General features: G+C 45.4%; 1 protein-coding gene and 1 non-coding gene across 2 annotated transcripts in view; both read left to right on the top strand.

The window, feature by feature from the left end:
* Positions 1 to 25,626, top strand: part of LOC135377664 (BMP-binding endothelial regulator protein-like) — a 117,361-nt gene extending 91,735 nt beyond the window's left edge. The window contains exons 10-16 of the mRNA XM_064610258.1: positions 7,937 to 8,105; positions 14,435 to 14,622; positions 18,297 to 18,435; positions 18,764 to 18,936; positions 19,585 to 19,754; positions 20,002 to 20,132; positions 23,267 to 25,626. Coding sequence (XP_064466328.1) covers positions 7,937 to 8,105; positions 14,435 to 14,622; positions 18,297 to 18,435; positions 18,764 to 18,936; positions 19,585 to 19,754; positions 20,002 to 20,132; positions 23,267 to 23,448 — 1,152 coding nt within the window. The 3' untranslated portion in view covers positions 23,449 to 25,626. The remainder of the gene's footprint in view (positions 1 to 7,936; positions 8,106 to 14,434; positions 14,623 to 18,296; positions 18,436 to 18,763; positions 18,937 to 19,584; positions 19,755 to 20,001; positions 20,133 to 23,266) is intronic.
* Trnat-ggu (transfer RNA threonine (anticodon GGU)) lies at positions 13,927 to 14,004 on the top strand. Its single transcript has one exon. It is a non-coding gene; the product is annotated as a tRNA-Thr (tRNA).
* Positions 25,627 to 26,381: the final 755 nt, after the last annotated feature.

The following is a 26,381-nucleotide window of genomic DNA, read 5'->3' as shown; positions in this document are numbered from 1 at the left end:
TCCTCCAATCATCTCCGTCACTGCAAATCACGTGGCCCTCTGACGTGGAATGAGCGCAGTCCTCCCTGCGCTTCTGATGCACGCGGTTTCGCCTGATTGGCATCGCAAGATTCGGCGATGGATATTTCAACACACGTGCTCGTGGTTTTAAAAATAGAAATGCTTTCAACGCGGATTGTCTCCCATTCTGCTATTTCGCTTTTGCCCGAAGTGTCCCGATTAAAGAGTTAATGAATGAATTTTCGGTAATTATAATCACGTTGTAGTTACATACCATCTTCGAGAGGATGTCCACCTGGCCGTGCAACTCAACTGCAAAAGGGTCCCATTCCAGGCCAAATCACCCAAACGTCGTGCTCGACCCCCCTCAGTTTTGCTTCCAAAAATTATCATGGACTCCTTATTGCAAATAAAGACATTTTCCCGAGTTTTACTGGACAATGTTGAACTGTTGTCGATTTAGGCGGGGTTAAAGTTCGTCAGAATCGCGAAAACCAAGCTACGGAAAAAGTTACCTACTGAGTAGGGTTTTGAGTCTAGGTGGACTTCAGTGACATAGAATAAAAGAGCGTGGCCCTAACATTCTGCCAATATCAAGTTCTTCCCCCGTGTTTCATTTTCGGCCAGCGAAACAGGGCTGCTTTTTGGCGCTATTTCTTACGCCTTGCTAAGGGGCACTCTTCGCACAAGCTGGAAGGGACAAATAAATTCAGCGTGTTCTGTACCTTCCATACTTCAAAATCACATGCTTTGAAGGCTGACCACACAATTATTTTTGCCCCATTTAATCCCAAATGCCGTACTTTTAGTAAAGTTGGCCGTTTGCAATACCGTTTTTGAAAATGAAGCGGTCGGCCGAGAACAATCCAAATAGATGGAGATGACAGATCAATATCTCTACTAAAGCATATAAAAAAAAACTTTTTGATAAGGGCGAGAAAATATTTTTTATGTCCTACATGGTTACGCGAGGGCCGCACGAGACTGCTCCCTGTGCTGTGAGGCGCGCGAACAGATCGCGTGCCTAGGTTTCACAGGCCGCGTCTTGCGGCCGGATATGAGCATTTCCTCTTTTTTGCCAGCTCTTTTGTGAATCAAATGTGTAGTTTTTATTGTTATCAGTGCATTGGTAAGTATTGTTAGTAGGTGTTTCTCAGAGTCTTTCATTCGCGGCGTTTTAAAGTGGTAGTCATGAGAAACGACAGCGATGCTTTCACACTCACACGGAACATTATGAGCAAACCGTACTATCCCTTCAAATGCGCGTTTCTTATGATTAATAGCAACGCAGATCACGTTGTGAGCGGATAGCTTTTGCTGCATTGTAGCGTCCAAAAACGCGCTCGTACATCCACGTAACCTTTAACACATGGGCTTGAAAACGGCTTAGGAGAGCTCATCTGCGGCTCAGTTGATTAGTTTATGATCGTCTTTCTCACATGTGATGCATGCCGGGTAACCAAACAGGTTGCTATTGCTCCAAGTTTCTTGCTGAAGACGTTGTGTTGAACAATAGCCGAAGTAGGAACGTCAGCAAACGCGCGCGTGCAAAATGAAGGACTGCGGTATGAAAGTGCGTGGCACGCACGGCAACTCCAGTCGGAGCAGCGTTCAAGACCTATCTTTTCACCGTACAGAGGAAATTGTAGTGGTCACTTCTAATGAGATACCCTACCAATAGTCGCATTTGCTTTTTAACGTTTGAAAATGAAATACGAAATAATAATGAAACCGTTGTGCATTCATTCCCGTGGGTATCTTTTTGCTCTTACTTCAAACTGTTACAATCGCGAAAATAAAATATGTAGACAGTCTGATTTCCAAATAAACTGTTTTTATAATTCCAGCCTGCTTGGGTGATCATCAGCAGCCAGCTGTTCAGTGTGGATAGATTTGCAAGCACGCCACATGAACGTCTCCGGCTAGTACGCGGTAGTAGCATAGATGTGACTTAGCTGTATATAATGTCTGTTCTGGTGCTCCATAAGGGATAGGAAAACTTTACCACACGGAAGAACGTTATCTGAACCAAGCCTCGCGACCCACCTGTGCGCCGTTCAGCGTAACTATGTGTAGAGTGGATGGGATATAAAAATTATTTTCTAGCCCTTATCAAAAAGTACCTTCTCAATTTTTATATATGCTTTAGAATAGACATTAATCTGTCATCTCCATCTATTTGGATTGTTCTCGGCCGACCGCTTCATTTTCAAAAATGGCGTTGAAAACGGCCAACTTTACCAAAAGTACGGCATTTGGGATTAAATGGGGCAAAAAGTATTGTGTGGTCGGCCTTCAAAACATGTGATTTTGAAGTATGGAAGGTATAGAACACGCTGAATTTATTTGTCCCTTCCAGCTTGTGCGAAATGTGCCCTTAGCAAGGCGCAAAGTTGTAAGAAATAGCGCCAAAAAGCAGCCCTGTTTCGCTGGCCGAAAATGAAACACGAGGGAAGAACTTGATATTGGCAGAATGTTAGGGCCACGCTCTTTTATTCTATGGCACTGAAGTCCACCTAGACTGAAAACCCTGCTCAGTAGGTAACTTTTTTCGTAGCTTGGTTTTCGCGATTCTGACGAACTTTGACCCCGCCTAAATCGACAACAGTTCAACATTGTCCAGTAAAACTCGGGAAAATGTCTTTATTTGCAATAAGGAGTCCATGATAATTTTTGGAAGCAATAGGGGGGTCGAGCACGACCTTTGGGTGATTTGGCATGGAATGACCCAAAAACGACATCTATGCAGCTGTCATAGCTTTTTTATTATTAAAAATCTGTAAAGCATAAAAAACTGTATAGAGTGTTTCACATCGGTTCAACCAAGTTATAAAAAATGTGCACTAAAGGAGGGTGGAACCAACTGGATTTGGTCGAACAGTCGTCTTGCGCAAGTCAGTATATGTTGTGTTTCATGTCGCTAATTAGTTAATTAATTTAGATTAGTTGTGTAATTTTTAAATAGCAGTTTTAGAACTAGCGTCCTCAAGCGCGCTGTACGAGAATGTACGAGATCCGCTGATAGCCTGGCTCGGAAGCGGAATGAACAAGGAGGAGCCTGCGTTCGTTCACAGCGCGCCCTAACTCTGCACTGAGGAAACAGATATACACTCTAAGAAAAAAAGGAGTAAAACGGGGAGTAATTGCAGCTTTTACTCCCCTAGTCTATAATTACTCCCCATTTTAGTCCCCTAACCCGACATTTAGTCCCGACATTTACTCCACAGGACTGCAAATTGTCACTGAACTTCGCGAATGGCCTTCTGAATGTAACAGTCTACGTAAATATGTGCCCTTGGTCAATTTGAAGGGCATAAGGCTATATAACTCAGCCAACGTAGCAATTTTCCAGCCACACAGAGTAGGAAACAGTTAGCGCATCTTTCTTCGCAAATTGTGCCCTATGTATAGCGCAAGATTTTATATCACTCCATATATCACGGTTGACGGTTTGCTTCAAAGTACGTATTTTCATGCATGCGCACCAATTATGTACCTGGGACTCTTACAACAGCGCGTGAAATGCAGTCTCCATTCTGTGACATTCATTTACTTCCGTGCATTTACTCCCGAAAGGGACTATTTTTTGTGGCAATGCATTTAGTCCCCAAAAGGAGTAAAAGTACTCCTTTTTTTTCTTAGAGTGTATAGAAAAAGGTAATTGGAGTAGATTTACACATAAGGGCTGCGAAAACACGGGGGTGTCGAAGTAGCTTGCCGTTGTTGGCCGCACACGAGTGGGCATCGTCACTATTATAGCAAAAAAAAGGGGGGGGGGGGCACAAGAGAGTTGATGAGTTCAAAGTGAGCCATAGGGAAGGGGGGTGGGGGTAATGGCAGGATAGGCTCGCCGTTGTTGGCCACACAGAAGTGGGCGTCGTCACGACTATAGCAAAAAAAAAAGAACGCAAAGCAAAACAAAACACAAAGGAAGGAAGGACGGACGGATGGAGGATAGAGGAGGTTGAAGGATGGGGATGCGGTGAGGTGCAAGAGTTCATCGGGGAGAGTAGAGTATTAGGGAGGTGGTGGTGGTGGTGGTGGTGAAAGGGCTTGCCGTTGTCGGCCTCACGTATGTGGGCAACGTCACGACTGACGCCCTGGGGGAATGTGCGTCCTGGGCCGACTTCTAAGGGAACTGTGCCGACAGTATTAGGGAGGGTGGTGGTGGTGGTGATAGGACGTGCCGTCAGTATTAGGGAGGACTTAACCGCATGAGACGCTCAGGACCAATCGTCATTCAGAACGACATCATTCGCTTTCCTGTTTTGGATAAAAAATCAGAAGTGTACGCCTTTTCCTTTTTTTCTTTTTCTTGATGAATTTAGATATGTGTTAATTGTACAAAAAGGCGTACGCGTAGTTCTCTTATGCTGGACATCCTAGAGGATGTAACTAAAATTATATAGAATGCAACGTCCAAATATTAATTAACTAGATCTGGGGTTTCTGAATGCGCTGTACGACTTGCCTATTTTTCCCCCTCAACTCTAAAATTGACACATAGAAAAATACGTAATTAATTTTTATCATTAATTAAGGACAATTCAACGGATATTTTGGCTTGAGGAATACGGCTGCCAACCAAATCCCGTTGGTTTCACCTTCGTGAAATTGCACGTTGTTTTCGATCCAAGTTGTGTGAAACACCCTGCATGTGTGTAACTCTACCTAATGATACGCGCCACCCTAAAGCGTATCACCCCCTGCGCTGTGCTGATGGGCCCCCATGAAGGTGAAATGGATGGCCGTGAGCAGCTTAAATAGTGGCACGCTCGATAAATAAAAATACTTTATAGCATTATAACTAGAGTTTCGGGTTTTCGTATTTATCCCAAACCCCGCATTTGGGGGCTCTTGTAACCGAAAGCTCTGCAAGAAGAGCATGCCGTGATGAGTGGGGAAGGGTGGCTCTCTTGACCAAAACAATCCACTAATCAACAATATTTCGCTTAACAATGCCCGTGTATGACCTCCGTTGTTGTTGCGCCATTAAGCATCCAATCAATCAATCAATCAATCAACAATGACCGAAGCATCCGTGTAATGAGCGTGAACTCTATCCTTGCCAGGAATCTCGCCATTGGAGTCACTGAATAGGGTACCTTTTTTTAGTGACACTATACTCGACGTAAGGGCATTTTGAGGCCATTTCAGCCATCTCTCAGGTCTACTTGGAAAATGTCCAACGCCTGGGGTTAGGGGCGGATCCAGACCCTCGCTTGGGAGGGGGGGAGGGGTGCGATTTCTTTATCGCAGCGCGTGACGGGGCGGGGGAGAGGAGGAAACCTAATGTTTCAACTAATGCTTTTGGGCAGTGTCGTTGGGTTTGGGCATTGCGCGCTGGGCCGTGGGTTTAAACAAATGTTTTTGGGTAGTGCCGTTGGGTTTGGACGTTGGGCAGTGGGTTTGTAAACTAATGCTTTTGGGCCCTAGGCAGCGGCGGTTCCGGTGGAGGGGAGCGGTTGGGCACCGCCCCCCCCCCTCCCCCGTTCCGCCACTGCCTAGGGTCCTGCTGTTTCTGTGAAAGTGGGCAAGGGAGCACAGGTGACAAAGTGTCTTCTTACAAGAGCAGCCAGTTGTTAACAATAAGCTGGAACGCAAGCGAAAGCTGCGTTGTGATTAGTTACAACAGTGCTTCCCTAACTCTCCTACCCAGCAACCCCCCCCCCCCTCTCTCTCTCTCTCTCCCAGGCGTTTTGCGATGCCACAAGCTCTTCGATTTCAGTGCATGAACAGTAATACGCAAAATTACCGCTGAAATTTGATTTGACAGTTAATGTATCGGTGTGAATCAACTAGGAACCACGCAAAACGAAAAAGAACGCATGACAGCGGGAATGGCTGTTCCTATTCACTAAAGTGAGCTTGCTTGTTAAACCTCGGGGTCCGGTGCCACGGGCTTTTTTGTGACGCAGAATAGTGGGCAGAGCATGGTCTGCTGTTCTATTTTTCAAGTTCCCGAGCCGTTTCGTGACCCCCCCTGAAACTGGGTACACAATTTGGGAAACACTGGGGCAGAGGAATATCCAAGATTTCGAGATGTTCGGGTGATTGTGACACAGATGGCGTTGTCTGCAAGTTCTGCTTAGTTTTCGCAAGACAGTTTCTCATTATTTCCATGAATATGTTGTTTCACGACGTTTTCTCCGAATATCGGACATTAACCCGGCCGTAACCAGTAAACGACGAAAAACTCCGAATCATTGGAAAATAATAAACTGCGAAAGACATACCCCGAATATGCAAAAAAAATATACTCAGACTACCCGGAAGTTTCTGGTTCGTTTTCGGGGGGGGGGGGGGGGGGGTCTATTTATTTTGACAGGAAAAGTCAGCCAGAAGTCTTTGGGTATTTACCAATAACCACGGATAACTGTACGCCGATAATATTTTTCGTTCGGTCAGCGAAACGTCGCTGATAACTGCCGCATGGTCAGCGCTCCTGTCTTGCGGGTCTTCCTAGAATACCCTTGGAATGTCCAGCATGAAGCAGAAAACGCCAAAAATAGGCGCCCCCCCCCCCCCCCCCCCCCCCCCCCCCCCCCCCCGCTTAGCCCTTTTCCTGTAAGGCTGTGTTCGGTGGGTCGTCCTATCGGATGTCTGGCCTTACAGCCCAAAGCGTTTGGTAATATCCAATCCAGGGGCTGCTTTTGGGACAAGGTAAGGATAGTACATTCCGTCACAAACCAGGGTTAGGGAGCAATACGGAAGTTGTCCAGTTTCCCTTTGAGTAATCACTGATGACAAGCTAATCCGCAATGGTCTCACGACTGCAAGTTTTTGATCCCTGCTTGATCCCAGAACTGCGACGTCAATGAATATCGCTGCAGTGATATTAGCACGCGTGGGAGAGTGAGCGCAAGGGGGAGTGGGAATCGAAAGAATAAAGGGAGCGGGCCAGGGATTTTCCTAGCACTCCACAAACACCCCTAACAGCACCCAAACATCGTGCACCCCCCCCCCCCCCACCACCACCACCACCACCACCACCCAGAAAAAAAAGGAAAAAGAAAACGCCAGAAAGGCCAAGAAAGCCCACAAAAAGCCCTCAGGTATGGGTGTCACATCGGTGCCGAAATCCAGGGAAAATCCCTGGAGAGGGCACGGCCAGCGCTTGGTGTGAGAGAAGGGGGCCGTCGCATGGAAGACCACGCAAGGTGGGAGGGGGTATATTTATCAGAAGACAAAAAAAAAAAAAAAAGAGATGGAAAAGTCAGCCAAACGGAGTGTTTGCTTGCTATTCCTTAAGTGATAAACAAAGTATGTGATAAACAAAAAGAAATGGGAAAACAGGAAGTGAGAAGCGAGAGAAGGACGAGAGAGGCGAAACGAAAACACACACACAGATGAGAATAAGGTGCGTGAGGGTGCGATGTGAGGGTGGCACTGAGGGATGAGATGACTCACAGACTTCAAAGTCTAGAATTGCAAAGTTTAGAATTTGTTTTGCGTATAAAAGAAACACGAAACTACAATGCCGTGGTATGGCTGGAAAGTATTTTCAGTGCTGAGTAGAAAATACTGACAAGAGGTATTTATGACAGAGGACAACGAACGCTCTGTTGGAAAATTGTTGAGCAAGACACAAAATACAGTATTTAAACCACAGTATATTGAGTACAGTAGTACTCAATGGCAGTGGTTTATCCAGAATCCCAAGCACGGGGGGTTCATTATTACACTTACGCCATAACAGCATTACCGACATGTGTCTAAACCTGAAATAGCAAGCCCCCCCCCCCCTGTAGGGGGTGCACAGCACAGTTGAAAAAGTTAGGGTAGTGTCGCTAAACTTTTTTTTTGGGGGGGGGGGGGGGGGGTAGCGGGTGTCTGGGCAGCTATCGTCTATCTGTACAGCAGAGAAAGTGGAAACTTTTGAGCTGTCCTGGTTATGTTGTACCTGTTACACTTTGTCGTGTACTTTCTCTGGCAGAACGGTGACATATGGAAGCTCAACAAATGTACTAAATGCTCCTGCCATCATGGAGTGGTGCGCTGCAGGGTTGAAGAATGTGTTTCAACACCTGTGTGTCCGGGGGGAAAAGGGCCCCGAAAGAAACTGGTCACGCAACCCGGCAAGTGCTGTCCAACATGTGTCGAAGGTAACGTCCTTATTATCTCATGAAATCGAACACGAGCACTCCTAAGGGCAAATATGCAAAAGTGGGCTCTATGAAGCCCATCAGTGTGGTAAATGCCGTTAAACTAAGCATCGGGCGAAAAATTGAACTTAGTATTGTCACCCTATAAAACGGGAAACATGGATCACGTGCGTCGACATTTTTTCTAGTAACAACCGTATTGTGGCATCTAGACGTATGAAATTTAAATAGTTAAAGCGCGACTACGGACTAAAAATTTTTTGGTTAGTATTATAAACCAACCTCACGCTAAGACTCAGTACGCAAAATATACAGTGTGTTTTTTTTTAGCTGCAACAAATTTTCATAAAAAGGGGAGTTGCCTTAGGACGCTTTTACTTTTGTCATTTGATTACTCGACGGGGCTGCTACTAGGAAACCATATTTTTTTCTCAATTAGGGGACTAATTAACAGAGATATTTCAATCCATTTTTTAGTTATTGAATTTAGGGAGCACATTGCAATTGCGATATTAAAGCCTGATCTGTACATGATCCGCTCGAACCGCTGATGAAGCACAAAGGTAATCGTAGCGAGCGCTACGGACAGTGACGTCGATATTAGTCACTAGTCGATGTCTCCGCCCTCACTTAACGTCACAGAAAAACGTCATACGCGATTCAGGCAAACCCTTATCGCCGTAGGTTTCACGATCTCTGTTTTGTTTTTGTTTTTTGCTTTCTTTTCTTCCTTCTTGTGTTCTCAGTCGCTCGCCGTATCACTCCTTTCATACTGCTGAACACGGTTCATGTACTTCACCGGTACGATAAGCGCTGATATGTAGTAGCTAGTGACGCGCAAAGCTCCTTGCAAGCAAAAAAGGAAAACAAAACGAAGATCGTGAAACATAAGGCCGGGTTTGCCTGAATCGCGTATGACGCGTCTTTCTGTAACGTTAAGTTTTGTGTGTGTGTGTGTGTGTGTGTGTGTGTTAGCGCCGCGAAGCAACTGTGGCTATGAGCGGCGTACAGACGTGGACAGAGAACAGCAGGAAGGAGTGGGGGACAGGGGGGGTTAGTGTGCGTCCTGGGCCGACTTCAGCGGGAACTGTGCCGACATTCGTCTGGAAAGTCTTCGGAAAACCCAGGGAAAACCTCAGACAGCACAGCCGGTGACAGGATTCGAACCGGTGTCACCTCCCAGTCTCGGCGTGGAAAGCGATCATCCTAACCACTATGCCACGGGAGCTGGTGTAACGTTAAGTGAGGGTGGAGATATCGACGTCACTGTCGCTCTTTTGCCGATCACTTGCGGTTTGCAGCAGACGGCGGAGGTGAAATAGTTAGGTATGTAGCGCGAGCTGCGATTACTTTTGTGCTTCATCAGTAGTTCGAGCGGACCATGTGGAGAGCAGACTTTAATACCACAATTGCAATGTGCTCCCTAAAGTCAATTATTAAAAAGTTGATTAAAATGCTATGTTAATTAGTCCGCTGATTGAGAAAAAAATACGGTTTCGTAGTAGCAGCCCCGTCGAGTTATCCAATGAGTAAAGTAAAAGCGTCCTAAGCAAACTCCCCTTCTTATGAAAATTTTTTGCAGCTAAAACGAAACACCCTGTATACCGCTGTATACTATGCCGTCAGTGAACATTACGCGCTTCCACGAATTTTTGAAAGAACCCGCAAAATTTCACAGTTTGGGATTCTCCAAGAGTACAGGGTGTGAGAAGATTTCCGGGCACATTTCGAAACGTTATTAAAAATTGTACATAATAACAATCACAGTGCAAATTGGCACAGTGCTGTAGTTCTGTCAAAAGTTTTATTTGCGTTACCCTCAATGCTCTACCGTCAATGTGCTAGGAGTTACAAGCTGCATAATGTCCGAGCCCATGCCTTTTTAATGGCCTATACCGCCGTCGTTAGGCTTAGGCTCTCTCCGTTTCATGCTGCATCGGGTGTTGGAGGGCCGCGTCCAAAACCGAAACTGATGTCGAAGATAAAATAAAATAATACAAAATACGTTGCCTTGCTGATGTCCTTGTTTTTCATGTCATTATTTCTTTGTTGTCCATCATAACATTTGAGGAGTACGCAAGGAGGCTCCAGTTGTGCATTCGGCTGAACGGGGGTCACGTTGAAGTGGGCTCAACCTCAACGCAATCGTAGTGTTTCCGTGGCGAACACACTGACCCGCACGCACTGGACCGCGTGACCCATCAGCTTCGGTTTTGGACGTGGCGCTCCAACACCCGATGCAGCTTGAAACGGAGAGGGCCTAAGCCTAACGACGGCGGTATAGGCCATTAAAAATGCATGGGCTCGGATTTTCTGCAGCTTGTAACCCCTACCATATTGACGTTAGAACATTGAGGCTGAGCTCAAATAAAACTTGTGACAGAACTACAGCACTGTGCCAATTTGCATGCGATTTTTATTATGTACAATTTTCAATAACGTTTTGAAATGTGTCCGGAAATCTTCTCCCACCCTGTAGGTGACGTCATCTGGAGCTCTGGCGTCTGTCTCCTAGCAGCAGCACGCGCACCCTCCCGGTCTCCGCCCCACATTGTAAGTCTGCCAACAGCTGTGGTGAGGGGACGGCAATCGGCCTTGGAGGAGCAGTGTTGCTAGACAGGTGGCAGATCGCGCACACTGTGACGTAATATTTCTCAAAACTAGAAATTATCCTTCAGTGTCACATGGAGAAAAAATGTGAGTTATGTGGATTGCAACAGCATAAATTCGGTAGGATTCTGAAGACACAAGATTTAGTCCGTAGTGGAGGAATCAATTATTTCTCATTTGAGACTAGTCCCGTGATTGGGATGCCAAAGATAGTATGGATGTTACATAAAGCAATTTGGCGTTCACAAGAACTGGAATGTTATATTAAAGGCGGTCAAATGTGCGGGACCATTCCCATCCAGTGCACAAAACTTCGTGGAGTTACATGAAGCAACACGCCAGAATAGCAGTTAGTGCCGCTTTATCGGGACTTATTTAAAGCGATATAGCTTTATAGGCCCAACCACCGTGTAAATCCGTCCGTCCGTACATGTATGAGAGAATGAGAGAGTTTATGGCTGCGATGGGTTGCACGAGTAACAACAAACGCTAGAGAATGAGAGTGAGAGTCTGAGGAAAACGACACGGACGGGAAAAACACAACGTTCTTGCACAGAACGATGATCGTAGCTGGCCTGTAGCGCGGAGAGGGGACTTTCATCCACACATGCTTTGGAAACCCCTCAACCCTTTCAGATGGTTCGTAAAGGCTCATTCACACATGCGTTTCAAAAAGCGGCGCCGCCGAGAGTGGCCGGTCACACATAGCCGAGCCGCCATCCTGAAAACGCGCTTCGTTGTTGTTGCTACGTCAAGATCGTACCGACACTTCCAGCTCTCTTCCTCAAAATTTACATTGTGAAGCATGTAATCCATTTTATAATTATCGTGAAGCATTTCTGCTGGAATCATCAATCGTTGGAACGGCAGACGTGACACAATAGCAGAGAAAGAACGGCAGAAGAAGCGAGACACATGTCGCGACGTCGCGAACGGGCGGCGGAAGTAGAGGCGCATTTCCGCCGCCCCGCCAAGGCGCATGATTTTCATGTTCCCACCACAGTGGCATTCCGTCGCCCAAAGCAGACGAAAACTGAAGAGGCGTGGCCTTTCTCTGTCACCTTATTGGTCGTCAGTGTATCGTTCTCGCCACGACGTCGTGAAAGAGACCGACATGGCAATTTTTTTGGCTCGACGTCTCCTCTTCCAACGCCGGAAATGCACGTCTATTTCCGCCGCCCGCTCGCGACGTCGCGTCGGGCGTCGCCAAGTGAGAACTGACCCGGCCGCGTACCCACATGCGGTATAGAGATGTGCGCGACCGCCAGCCGCTTGCCGCGCGTTTGGATGCCGCCCCAGCTATACTGCCTCCGCCCGCGGCTCTCCACAGCGAGAGCTTCTGAGACCGTGTTTGACAAGATGGCGAACGACAGCGAAGTCGAGCTATTGTTTGTAGTGAACCTTACCGTTCTTACATCTGAGCTTTCGCGAAATAAACATCGCAGACGCAAGAAACGTAGGTTTTGGGTTCGCTCACTGGGCGATAGCGCATTCTTTTCTTGTGGACAATGTTTAGCTTTCAACTTCCTGACACTAGTCAATATCATACACTTTACTTACCTACACTCCCAAATTTTACTCCAGTGTCGGCCCAAAAAATCATATTAATGCAACGCTTTATAATGAGCAATGACATTTTATTTCCTTCATAAATTCGCCGGTTGAAAAACGTGAGCATCACTGCGACATACCTTCCAGTCAACGACGCCGTCAGTGCTCTCTGTGCGGGAGGCAGGAAGAAAATGACAATGAAAAAATGGCTAGAAAGCAAGCGAGCTGGTGAAGATGATGCATAATGTAAAACCCCGAGACTAGGGAACACGAAAGGACAGACACAAACACGTGTTTGTGTCTGTCCTTTCGTGTTCCCTAGTCTCGGGGTTTTACATTAGGCAGGAAGAAAACAAGAAGCACGCAACTTCCGTTGACTTCCTGATTGGCCGAGCATGTGCGGATGCCGCTAAAAATCGTGCACTGCGCGATCGCCAAAAAGCGGAAAGCAGAGATGGCTTTTCCCGCCCTGCGGCATGAGTTTACCGCGCCGCGTGCTCGCAGATTCTCCGCATGTTTGATTTGATTCTCCGCGGCCTTTTATAAAAATCTGATAGCAACACAGGTGCCAATTTTGCAGAGTTATGTGGCGGGGCTGACATATCCTTTGTAAGGGAGTATGTAGCTACCAGATGACTAATTACCTAAAATTAAATCAACTGTTTAATTAGAGGTTTTCAGGAAGATTGCGGAATTGAAGGCAGTCATTGTCTAAAGACCAACTCATTTGAAAAAAGAAAAACTGAAACGAGCGCGTGCTTTGAGGTAACCATCGCTATATTTGCCGTGTAATTTAAGCCGAAACTGAAACCAAACACGATGCAGGAAAAAAAAAAAAAAAAGGTCTCTCTGGTGATGCAACGAGCCGTAATGCGCTGAGCTGCTAAGAAAGTGCGCCTATAATTTAAAGTTCTAGAAACGCTTCGCTGAGCACAGGACGTCCTCTCAACTCGTACCTTCTTAACATTATCAGGGAACCATACGCGATCACATAGTGAACACGGTGTTCCAAATGGATCGCTCACGAATTGCGTTGAAACTGAAAATATACGCTCCCGTGTACGACACGGAATTGTCTCTATATGCTCCCCGCTTTCGCTGTGCATAAACATGCGTCCTTCGTCCCCTTGTCTTTGTCGATAGGCTCGCACCGAAGCAAGACGTCGCTCTCGCTGCTCGGGAGTCTTTCTTGCACGTTTCTCTCGCTTAACATGTTTTCTTATCTGCCCGATCTTCTCTTCTTTGGTGACAGACCGTTTTCTTGGTCGTCCGATGACCAACTTTTGTAGTAAAACGCAGCACTTTCTCCCTACTGGAGAGTAATATTACTCTCCGGCAGGGAGAAGGTGTTATGCTACTCCCTTGAGGGAGTGAGGAGACACCCTTTTTGAGAGTAATTGTACTCTCCAAAAGGGTGTTATATATGTGGCAAGGAAAGGAGTTAAAGTACACCCTTTTTTTAAGAGTGTACAGTGAGCCCGCCAAGTTCGCAGGCTGCGCCACGCGCTACTGCGCCGCGCATAAACCATTAAACCGCATAAAATGTAAACCACCGTCAACTGCTCCAATGCGCCGAGCCGTTTATGCCAGTGCGGTACCCGTGGCGCGATCTATCGCCGCTCGCTAATGAGGCCCCTTGGTATGTCGTCGGAAAGCAGATGCCAGCATAGCGTAATTGGTTAGCGCACTCGACCGGTAATCGAGAGGTGCGTGGTTCGAGTCCCGCCGCTGTCTGGCTCATTGGACGACTGCCATATTTCAACTGCTAATGAATGTCTGCTCACATCGCACAGAAAATCCAGGGGTACCACAATAATGCTGTTCTTCAAAAGCGCCGGACGGAGAACGTCCATTATTGGAAAGGCGGCTTGTCTAACCTTTTAGCGGTCCCTGATAAGCCGCCCTCCCTGGATAGTGAAGGTGGGAATCCTTCCGGTGGATCTTTCGGTCCGGGTTTCGGTTTCAGCTGAGTTTTACGGCAAAATCTGGCAATATCTCAAAGTGCGTGCTCCTTTCAGAATGTTTTTTTTTTCTTTTTTCTAAATAGAATATCCCACCATTGCAGCTGTGAGCCTTCAGACAACTTTCCGTACTCTATATTTGCTTCTTGTTTTGGTGCGTCCACATTTTGTGTGTACTTATAGTTGAGTTTTGCTTGTTGACAACAGAAGATGGAGTCTGCACTGTGTTTGGCGATCCACACTACAGGACATTTGATGGCAAGATATTCAGTTACCAGGGCCTATGCCGTTATGTCTTGACATCAGATTGCGTGGGAAGTACCTTCAGCATCGAGGTGTGGAACGATCCTCGCTACTCCAAGTCATTCGCCTGGACCAAATCAGTTCTGATTGAAGTAAGATTTCAGCAAAGCATACGAGACAAGAGTCATGAATATATACAGTCAACCCTCGATTTATGAACGGTTAACGCTCCTGGAAAACTCATTCATAAGTCGAGGGATTCATAAATCGAGGTTTAGAATGAGGAAGGGGACGTGTCTCATCCAGGAGGGCACCGTTCATAAAGCCAGGGAATTCGTAAATCGATGGTTCATAAATTGTGGGGTGACTGTACCACCTGTCAGGGGAGGAACCTTGTTGGCAGTGCTGCAACTGTCGAACGCAGTAGCTAATTACAACCTTTGAAGCTTCTCTCAGGATAGTTGAGTTGTCTGCCAATTGTATGCCATAATTTCAAGTAGCACTATACAGGGTGCTTTTTTTTTCACAAAATTTCTTTAAGGATTGTATGCTCACCAAATAGTTATTTTGCAAACCAGTTCATTGCAGAGTTCGAGGTAACTCGTTACAAGTAACTCGTTACTGTAACTAAGTCCCTTTTTTTGGCAACTTGTAACTTAACTCGGTACTTTTGCGCCGTGGTAACTTTCAGAGGAACTCGTTCCTTTTTTTTGGTAACTTTACCAAAGTATAAGTTAAGTTCCAAGTTACTTTTAACTCGCACTTCACTCATGTCCTCACATTTTCGTGCTTTCTCTCCGGTTCCGTCAGGGCATATTTTGCCATAAAACGTGATGTTCAATGAGTGACAGTATTTTATTCAGGAAGTAAGAACCGCTGCCATTGAAATGAAGCTGAACCGTTGTGCGCCCACAGGGGGGTAAGATGCAAAGCGTTCGAATAGACCTCTACCAGAGAAACGTCATCATGACATTGATAGACAGACTGAAACCGAAACAAAGCGGAAGGACAGCTGGGTTCCACGAACGGGCACTTGTTCGCTGTCTCCCATTGGAAGAAAAGTAGGACCGAAGGTTGCGTCCCTTCAAGGGGTGCGTTCCACAACTAACCCTCGAGTAGGAGTTGGTCACGTGACAGAGTTGTACCACGTGACCAAGGGGGTAGGGTAACCCTCGGGTAGAGGTGTGCGCCGTGGGCATTTTTTTCGGCGGCGGCGTAGAGCACGTTGAAGGCCCGGCGGCGGCGGCGTCAGCGGCGTCACGCCGATGCTGTCATATCGGCGTGCGCCCCGTGGGCTGTCAATATGTTCTCTTCTCCAAAGGGGGCGCACGAACACCTCAGAGCGGGCGTATTTTCTCCGTCATAGACACCGCAACGGTGGCAGTATTTACTGTACCTTGCACCAAACAAGTGCGTCAGCACTGGATAGTATTATGAAAGAAAACCGGACACACAAGGAACATTAGGAGAAGTAAAGCACTTCAAGAACGTCGTCGCCCAAGAACTTCGACTGGGCGTATCCGCGCGTTAAGTGCTGGAGAAAACAACATAGCTAGATAATCAGAACGACGAGCCATCCCTTTAATGGCAAATACACGTAACAGTTATAGCGAGTGCTGAACGTTCACAGGACGTCGACGCGTGAAAGCTCTGTCCACTGATCCAGTGGCTCGAACGGAAGAACGTGAACGTTAGCAAACAATATGACATAAGGCACACACACCACGTCATTGAACAGTGTTTTTGCAGAGGCTGTAGTTATCATGGATAAATGCTGTAAAATCATTTGAGTTCGCAGCCCTAAATTTTCGCGAGTCGAGTAGGGATATTCGCTCCTCGCTTTTCGATTTCGATTTCGCTCCTCGAGTTCCTCGAATTTTCTCGATTCGCAAAATTCGCGAAAATTAAGGTCTGGCGAAATTAAAAGGGCAATCCACGTGAGACGACCAAGTGCTTCGGAGCGATCGAGCTGATTGGTGTAGGTGCTAATCTGTTGGCCAGATAGATCGCTTTCCAACCCAGATAAGGCGAAGTTCGCGTCATTTCTGCGCTCGGAAATGGCGTACTTCTTGTTTCGGCTCATTTGCATAGCGACATTCAGCGTCGGACATTTCAACACACCTGCGCGTTTAACATGGAATAGCTTTCAACAATGAATATCTTCCGTTCTGCTATCCCGTTTTTACGCGAAATCCCTTAATTAAAGAATTAATGAATTTGAGGTAATTAATGAACTCAAAAGCGGTATCTATTTCGTTCCGCTATTTTTTAAACTAAAATTTTGTGACGAATAAAAAAAGCAAAACACCCTCTATATGGATAATGACCAGTGCTATGGTGTTGGTGGATGACCGGCAAACAACCTGCAAGAATTGAATGACAAGTTTTCCTGGAGTTGTGCCTCCAGGATCGACTATGAAACGAAACTCTAAAGCATAAACAGCATATCAGGAGATGAAATTGTTACTGATAAAAACACCACAAATGAAGCCTGGAACCTAAGATGAAAGAAAAACAAACCAAATGATAGGTAAGGGAGATATTCGTTTATAGAAAGTGGATCAAAATGAGTACATTACACAGCCGCGCCGAGTTTTCAACATCGGCGGCGGCGGCGGCGGCGCGCCGACAGTTTTGGTACGGCGGCGACGGCGAGGCCTCGACCTCCGGCGGCGGCGCTTCGGCGCGGCGGCGCACACCTCTACCCTCGGGTAGGTTGTGGAACGGGCGCGAGTATGATTCTCAACATGGCGACAGCAGACAACATTGGCATTTGGGCCCCGCGACATAAGAACCGCTGTCCGCTGCTTCGCTTTAGTGTGACGCTGTTGACTTTGGTATGGGGACCCTTGCGTGGGTTTGTAAAGCATTCACGCCACGAATTAAAGGTATTTACCGCACGTTCCGAAAAAGGGTAGCGCTGTTCTCGTCCGCAGCTAGCTCTAAAACGAATAGAAACAGGTTTCGACCCTCACATGCAACGACCTTATGTGTGTTGTATGTATGGTTCCGTGCATGTTGCACTGAAGAAAACATCAGGTCGCAGAATCGGCACTGGAACTTTCCTGCATCCTTTATGATGCTGCCGAGACAAGCAGCAGCAAAAGCAGACGACCGTAGATTTCAATGCAGACGACAGCTCTGACGTCACTACCCTTACCTACTCCCGTCTGATAGGGGGTAGAGCATGGGGTAGAGCGAGTCGACCTCGGGTAGCTACTCTCGAGTAGGCAACCCGCTTTTGGAACGGGGGTCGCGACGTCATCGAGTAGGTTTTGGAACGCGGAGGGTAGCTACTCCCTACTCTCGGGTCGACCCGGGTGAGTTCTGGAACGCAGCCAAGGGATCATGTGTCGTAATACCCTCAAGGCCGTGGCTTTCGGGCGCGACCTTGTTCACCTCTAGCTTCGAGCGAACGCTATGACGTAATTTATTTACAAACAGGGAGAGGTCCATTGTTGGGCATAAAGGAAAACGATGTAAGCGTGTTGCACTCCTCCGCAGGCAACTCAAGGTCTAACTCAACTTCTCACGCGCGCTGCACCTGCATAATGCTATTTTGTGTCCGAAGTAACTTGGAAGTAACTCGTTCTTTTTTTATGTAACTCAGTAACGGCGAGTTAGATTTCCTGCGGAAGAACTTCTTTATTAACTTAGTTACATTTTGCACGCGGTAACTTTAACTTGTAACGAGTTCTTTTTGGCGGGTAACTTCTCAATCTATATGGTTCATTGTAACACCAAAGCATGTTTTGGTCACAACGTATGCTCTTCTTCACCTTTGAAGACTCTTCAGTGTCGCTTCTCTCTGTGTCATTCCCACAAGGTAAATGACATCAAGATAAAGCTGGGACAGTTCCTCAGAGTTCGCATCAACAAGAAGCGGGTAAAACTGCCCTATGTGAAGCTTGGAATACTGAACATTGTTCAAGAGGGCAACAACATCGTTGTCAGGATTAATAAAGGTTTCTTTCTTTCTTTCGTTCTTGCCTTGTGCCTGTTAACCTGGAGCAGGGGTTCTCAACTGGAGCTCTTAATAGTGGGGTTCAACTTAATAGTGTTAGAGTTCACTTTACACATTTTTACATAACTGCATATGTTGTTCTGTAGTATTGAGGTAGTGCAATTGGTTCCTATAAGTTGTACTGACAAGATGATTGGTTCTGCCACATAGCATTAGTTGAGAACCACTGACCTAAGCACAGGATCACTGTATGGTTCTATAGCCCTTTATCTTATTTTCCTATGGAAAGAATGATTACTGGGATGTGTAACTTGTCGTATTTCATGCAGGTATTAAAGTGCTGTGGAATGGCGACAACTATGTTGAAGTTTCTGTTCCACCAAGCTATAAGAACAAGTTGTGCGGATTGTGTGGAAACTATAATGATAGACCAGACGACGACTTCATGTCTTTAAATGGGACACAAATCTCTGAACCTAATGCCTTCGGAAATTCATGGCTGGTGAGCATTAATCATCTTGCTTTACTGTAGTGCTTTTGTCAGGGGACACTAAACAGTGTGTCATTCACTGAATGGTGCAGTTGTCCTGTATGGGGAAATAATATGGAACAGCACTGTAAGGGATTATCTTCACACCAGTTTCTGCCACACTTTCAGGGCTATCCACGGCTGGAGACTAAATAGGACAGCGTAGCACAACTCAAATTAACCACTGTTAGATTGAGCTTCTGCTGTGCTTTCATGTTCTGCGTAGTTGCTTTTCAGTTATGAACCCTCACTCTGTTTACCCACCCAAAGTACACTCCAATCCCATAGTTCATTCACTGCTAGGGATCTTTTGCGTACTTGCATATCACGCGCTGGCTGGCTTTCTCTCTTTTCTTTCCAGCTCATTGCTAAATACGTAGGTATCCTCTCTGGATGTCACAAGAGTTTTCTTTTCCATAGGTGCATGGTATCCTCCAACATCTAACCCCTATCTGGCAGCATTTTATGTAAAGGTTCATCTAAAACATACTATACGCAACAAGTACTCATTTTATTACCTGTGCTCGAGGTCATATTAGCTGTTAAAAATTCTGATGATGAATTAAGCTAACTGTCTTTAATTGTTATGCTTTAAATATTGTCTGCATTTTTTTCACCTAGGTCGGACGTCGCAAGAGATGCCTGAGGCCTAGTAATCGAGTTACTCATCCGCTTGACTGTCGATTAAAAGACTGGAGCCTGCGCATGAAAAATCTTGAGCTGTGCAACCACATCAAGTCAAATGTCTTCGCAGCGTGCCATAAAGCTGTAGATGCAACGCCATATTTCAGGTACACAAAGATAGCTTCTATTCTATATTAATGAGCATGGGAGAAACACTTTATAGTGAAGTACAGCAAGGTATGAGTTGGGGGTCTGAGTGTGTGCACCCAGTTGTCGTCCTTGTCGTCTGCATGCAACAAAATGCTGTTCTTTATGAAGCTTATGTACTGGGCTACATAAGCAAAGGCTGCCACTTGCTTCAAGTGCTAGAAAGCACACATACTTAAAAAAAAAAAATCTTTTTTTTTTTTACAGATCCTGTATGCTGGATATGTGTGAGTGCTTGCCATCTGATAAATGCTACTGTGATTCACTAAATGCATATGCAAGGCAGTGTGACAGAGAAGGAGTAAACATCAACTGGAAGAATTCCACAAATTGTGCAGGTATGTACTACCCATTCCAAGTCCCTCAACTAAGAACCTGTTAACAATTCAACTTCCACATTCATTGTTCCTTCCTTGTCCATAAACTGCGAACATGAAATTGGCAGTTATGATACTGGAAAGAGGGGGATTTGTATTTAATTATTAAGTATTTGGATAATACTGCAGACATTACAAAATATGTATGTACATAAACACTATTAGGACATTAAAAGGATGAGAGAGTAAAAGTGGAGACCAAGATGAAAGCAGCACCATGCAGGAAGCTTCGAAACTAATCCTGTACAGATATCGTGTCACTCCCAAATTAATTATTATTATCATGTACAGTTTCCTTTTTTCTTCTTCTAATGTTGTTAAATTACTACGAAATGCATTTGGTATAGAGGTGATGATGATGATGATGCTGATGATGATGATGGTAATTGGGGGGGGGGGTTACGTCGCAAGACAACTGAGATCATGAGCGACGCCACAGCGGTCGGTCTGTGGATTCCTTTTGCTCACGTGAGGGTTCTTTAATTTGAGATGAAAGCTCACCACACAGCACCCCATATTTAACGTCTCTCGCGGAAGACTGCGTGTTTAAGCAACTTGTACCCTGCCACCAAGTTGCTGGCGTCCTTGGCCGGGTTCGAACTTGCAATCTCGGGATCAGAAGGCGAACACGCTACCGACTGAGCCACCAAGGCCGGGTTGGTATAGAGGCTAAATCGCTGTTCCCAATTCAAGGAATTTTCGTTGTGCCTGCTCAGTGATTAGTCCTGGTTAAGTTCTGGTGTATCCGTTGTGCTACTTAAGTTGACTAGATACTACATTAACTTAAGTAGACTATCATCAAGGCAACATTTACAAAAAAAGAATGGAAGAGAGACTATGGAGGCTTTGTTGATAGAGACCATAGGTGATGAGCAGAAAGCAGATTTTCAGGCAAATGCCTTTTTTTGTCATGGAACGTCGAGATATTGCCTTATATGTTCTAAGCATGAATCACATCAAAAAGGACGTTTTAAACGCGTATCGTTAGTGTCTTCTTTTTTCTTCTTTTTGCACTTTTCCATCATCAAGTGCCAATAAATGCCTAAACAGATATCTTTTTTTTTTCAAATCCAAAATACAAAAAGAAAAAAGAACCAACCAGGCCCTACCTTCATTGTTCAAAGCTCACTGACAACGGGGCTATGGCACATTTTGTCAATGCGTCTCTGCCATCCATGAAACCAAAAGTGGAGAGCGAACGGGTTCTGATTTTCATGACAGCTTCTTAAGCTGTTCTCTCCCAACGTGACTTACATCACATGCTTTGCACACGGGCTTCACGAGGAGGTCAGAAATAATTACACAACCATAGACTAGCTTATATCCACAGTGAAGGTCTTCCTCAAGTGCCTCTCATGAAAGACCAACTGCCAGCTAGGCTGCCAGGTGCTACCACTCCAGCCCATTGTTACCCGATGGGGTACATGGCTGGAAGAAGTATGGTGCTTCGCTTCGCAGTTTAAAGTTATCCAACGTTGCGTCAGTAGTTTCTCACTTGACGAAACTGCCTTCGTTAGAGCTGCCAAGCAAGCTTTCTCAAGAAAGACTGTTTAAGCTGATATCCACTTGCTCAGCACACACTTCACTGAGTATGCTCTTCGATAGCATAAAGCAGCTGGAACGACTAGGCAACACTATCTGCAGCCCCTTTAAAGTGATGGAAAACGTATACGTCGAGTACTTTGAGGTCCCACAAACTTTGTGGTGCAGAAAGTGTGCAACAAGATCATTTTGTGTACAAAAGGATTATGAGTGACAGGAGGCAGAACTTTATATAGGAACACTTAGAAATGATGCTGGTTACTTACTGCTTTTATGCATTCAACAAGGGGACAGCTGACAGTTTCTAAGAGCTCACGTCCCCTACCAGTAGTTGTGGCTTTTAACATCTTTTATCTTTAGTGTCGTAATTGAAGTTTGCAGATGGATTACCATGATGCCTGTAGTTACTTCTATTGGAAAGTAAATACTGCATAAGTAGCAATTTATGCAAAAGTTATTTTTCCGCAAAATTAAAGTCCCGCGATGTAAGGGACACCCCTAAGAACTCCGTGGTGCAGGATCACCGTACCGTGAAAGTAAAGTCCTGCGAAATATTCCCCAAAACGGGCCTCCGTCCAAATTCACAAATTATTAAGACCGAAAAATTAACCACTTATACAGTACACTTTTGCACACGATGTTTGTTGAAATTTCAAGAGTACGAACCAAGGTCAAGGATTATTTTAGGAACTAAGGTTGAGCATCTTAGTTTGTGTCAGCTACATATTATCACAGAAGAGGTGCATACGACTTTAGACAAAGGATCTGGTACATCCTACCTGTAGAATGACATGTCCGATGGCTCCCTCACGGAAGTTATATCGCAATATTGCTAGTGCCTTTTTCTAGAAAATATGTGCCCTTTTGATTCTTTTTTTACTGCCTCTTTAGGCACTTAAAGCACACTTTTTTAGCGTCTAAAAATCTGCTCTCTGGTGATGAGAAATGTGTGAGCTGCCCTTCGATTGTACTGACTCCAGAACAAATGATACACTTAGCAACAAGGTCAAAAAGGGGTTCTATAACCCTGCAACTTGTGTATGTGTATTCATGAATGTGGCGCACTCACGTGCGATATGTTGTGTGCTACAGTGAGCCTGATAAAATGTGGGAGTTAAAGACGGAGGGAGTTTGACATACGGGCTGATAGTGTGTACGACATAGGATTTGAGATATAAAACTTTTTTTTTGTTTGTTTTTTTGCTTTTAAGTACCTTCATGTATTTTCAATAAAGATTGTGAATGGTGAAGCCTTGTGTGTTAATTCCTTGTTTTCATCGTGCATTTCAAAGGCTCCTGACATGTCTGCACTGCATCTATACCTACAAGCTTATATTTCTGTACTAGTTCATCAGAAACCACGATTTATAACCTGACACCATAGTCAGCACACAGGCAGAGTTTAGTGAATTGTGCCTAGGTGCATTTCACTTGAGTACACTGCCACATGGTAGTGTATCCCACTTTGTCTGTCTGTTTGGATAATGCCCTTTTTCCCAGATGTTTCCCAGTAATATTTCCCCGACGACTAGTAAGTAAATTTCTTTCTGCAGGAATGCACTGCCCGCGTGGTTCATACTACACAGAATGTGGATACCCCTGCAGAAAAACCTGCAAAAACTACCACAGAAAAAGACCCTGCCGCCGGAAGTGCCAGCCCGGATGTCAGTGTAACCCAGGCCGAATTTGGCATCGAGATCGCTGCATCCTGCCAAATGAATGCCCACTTTCCTGACTGGAGGCAGGCCACTCTTGCTCAACCGAGTCCACTTCCAGCTGGTCTGAGCGGACGCTATGAGCTGGTCACACACAGTTGTGCTACTGTCAACCTTGCTCCTTGGTCCAAGTAGTCTTGTGTTTGTGAAATAGCTAACTCTTCTTACAGCTCAAGAAAAGGTTCTTGAGAAGGAACTTGTTCTGAAACAAGTTCACATGCAGAGTGACATACAAAAGTGCCAGAATGTGCACTGTCAACACAGTGCAATCTCGCAAGACTGAAGGTGTTGAATAGTCGGCTTTATGGTTCCTATGAGTTCTAAAGGAGTGCATGCAGGGCATTACTTTAAGCTTACTGACATGAAGTACCACTGTTACCATTGTAGTACCAACACAATTCTACAAGTTAATGTATTTCCTCTTGGTACTTCCACACAACATATGTACTTAATCTCTACAACCATTGACGTTATAGTTGGCCGCCATTCAAATAGGACGCAGGACAGATGCAGCTGCCCTACTGAAACGTTTGTGACGTGAAAACGATTCTTAGATGGTAATTTGAGCTTGGGGAGTGAGTTGTGTACATTTTTATTTGATTAGACATCACATAGCAGTGCTCTAAAACCATGAAAGCACAAATGGTGATCTTACTTTAACTAGTAAATGCTATCATAATGTATGGGAGAACAAATTTCTGGTGTCTGAAGCAGTACAGACATATGGTGCCTACCAGTAGCTTCCTCTACAGCTTCTGCCTGTTTGGCACTGCTTTGTCGCACTTTACCACTTAATACATGTGATATACACACACCTTACACGTGGCATGAATATGCCATTTGTGACATAACTACGGTTGCAATTGCGAAGAGAGGGCTCAACTTATAACAAGTTAGGAGCCTGTTTATACATATATGAAGAGAGATATATTTATGTGTTTGTAAAAATATTCAAATGTATGTGGAGGACTAATAAGTCAGCCATATTTCTAAGGTACTAATGGTTCGTCTGCTATACCAAAAGCATTATTAACCTAGTGCTGGACATGAATTGCTTCATGTCAAGCTGGTTGTGTCGTTCCAAGCGCCAGGCTGGGATGCATACTGATCAAGAATACTCGTAAGGGAAATTACAATTTTCTGTTGCACTGAAGTAGAGTGGAGGAGTGAAGCAAAGAGGCAAATAATGCAAAGAGATTAAGAATGTGTGGGGTAGTGTGATCCATCAACAGGCTTACAGTCCCCTACCTAGCTACCACTTGCACACACAGAAACACCTCAGCAGATGATGTAAGGACCACTTGACAAGTTAATGCACTCCACTGCTTACAGTGACTTACATTTAGGGTGCTACTTTTTCCATTTGCATACTTTTGGGGGGTATACAAAGTAGATTCTGCTTTTCTTCTCTGACATAATTTGGCATACTGTGCTCACTGCAAACTCAATGTCCAGGAGTTGTATAGAGCTTCCTTAACAATAAGGTTTTGTAGGAGAGATCATTTCTTAGTGACTCGGGTTTTCATTTGATTCCTCTAAATGCATTTGCATTCTTCAATTAAGAGCAACAACAACAAGACTCATGTATAGCTACAGTGGAAGCCTAACTTCACTTTTGCTGAATAGGATTTAATTCAAAATGTGTGAGATGTGTGGCACATACTGTATCGCACTGTAGAAAATACAAAGCTGGGGTCCCAATTATGTCAGAAATTTGTATAATCTTGATTTTTCAAGACTTGCGACAAAGCCACTGCGTTCTGCGCTTAACTAATCGTTCACTACACATACAGATCATATACAGAATCAGATACAAAATAGTGCAAAAATAACAAATTCAGTCATGTGCATACACATGAGCTATGTCCCTACTTTCCTCCACGTGATGCAAACACCTCCTGAACATATAAGTGCTTGGATGTGGTGCTCATCAGCACAAATAGATGCGTCTGGTGCTTTGCTCTTTTATTTTCGCCAGAAGCAACACAAACGTTTCAGCTATTCTAGTGCTCAGAGGATGAGCAGCAAACTTCCCAAATGTTGCACTCTACCACAAAGTCATTGGAGATAGCGGTTATGATAAGCCTAGCTGTATGTACTATATGTTATTTGCTATACCAAGTTAGTCAATGCGACTATCCTTGCGTTTGCTGGCCAAGAGCGAGGGAGGCTCTGCCTCCTGGATGCGGGCCAATAGGAGGACGCGGAGGGGAGGCACTTCCCAAGCCTCTGCTCTCGCCTAAGAGGTGGCGCAGCGTTACCGTTGTTGTGCGCGTCGCAAGGCTTCTGCCATGGCGCACCCATCTAACCAATGGCTTCGCCAGAAGGAAAAACATATATGCAGGAACGTCCATTAACCGGCGTACGTGGGACTCCCGCTTGGCCTCGTTCCCATGTTGACGGACTGCGAAGCCGTTGGTTAGATTGGTGCGCCACGGCAGAAGCCTTGCGGCAGGCAAAATAACGGTAGCTACACTCCTGTCTAAGCCTCGTTCAGCAGTTGGTTAGATTGGTGCGCCATGTCAGAAGCCTTGTGACACGCGAAACAACGGTAATGCGGCGCCATCTCTTAGGCGAGAGCAGAGACTTGAGAAATGCCTGCCCTCCACGTCGTCCTATTGGCCGGCATCCAGGAGGTGGAGCCTCCCTCGCTCTTGGTCGGCAAACGCAAGGATAGTCGAAAATACTTTGTTTTCAATTTACACAAAGCACCCCCCAAAAAATTGTTAGCTCAAGGTATAGTATTGGTTAAGTCAAGGTTCATCATGTTGAGGCCTAATTGTAGGTGTGAATCGCACTAGAGAGTCTGCATTTTATAGCAATTGGTTGCAAAAGTGGAACAGCTTACATGATTGACAGTTTACAGCAGTGTGCCCAGAAACTGGGCTTTCATGGGAGACTGGGCTTTCAACATATTTTGTATAATTCAAAGGTTAATGCCTGGTATGCACAC

The sequence above is a fragment of the Ornithodoros turicata genome, chromosome 1 (genome assembly GCF_037126465.1).
Source record: "Ornithodoros turicata isolate Travis chromosome 1, ASM3712646v1, whole genome shotgun sequence".
NCBI lineage: Eukaryota > Metazoa > Arthropoda > Arachnida > Ixodida > Argasidae > Ornithodoros > Ornithodoros turicata.
This window is presented reverse-complemented; position numbering and strand designations above follow the sequence as displayed.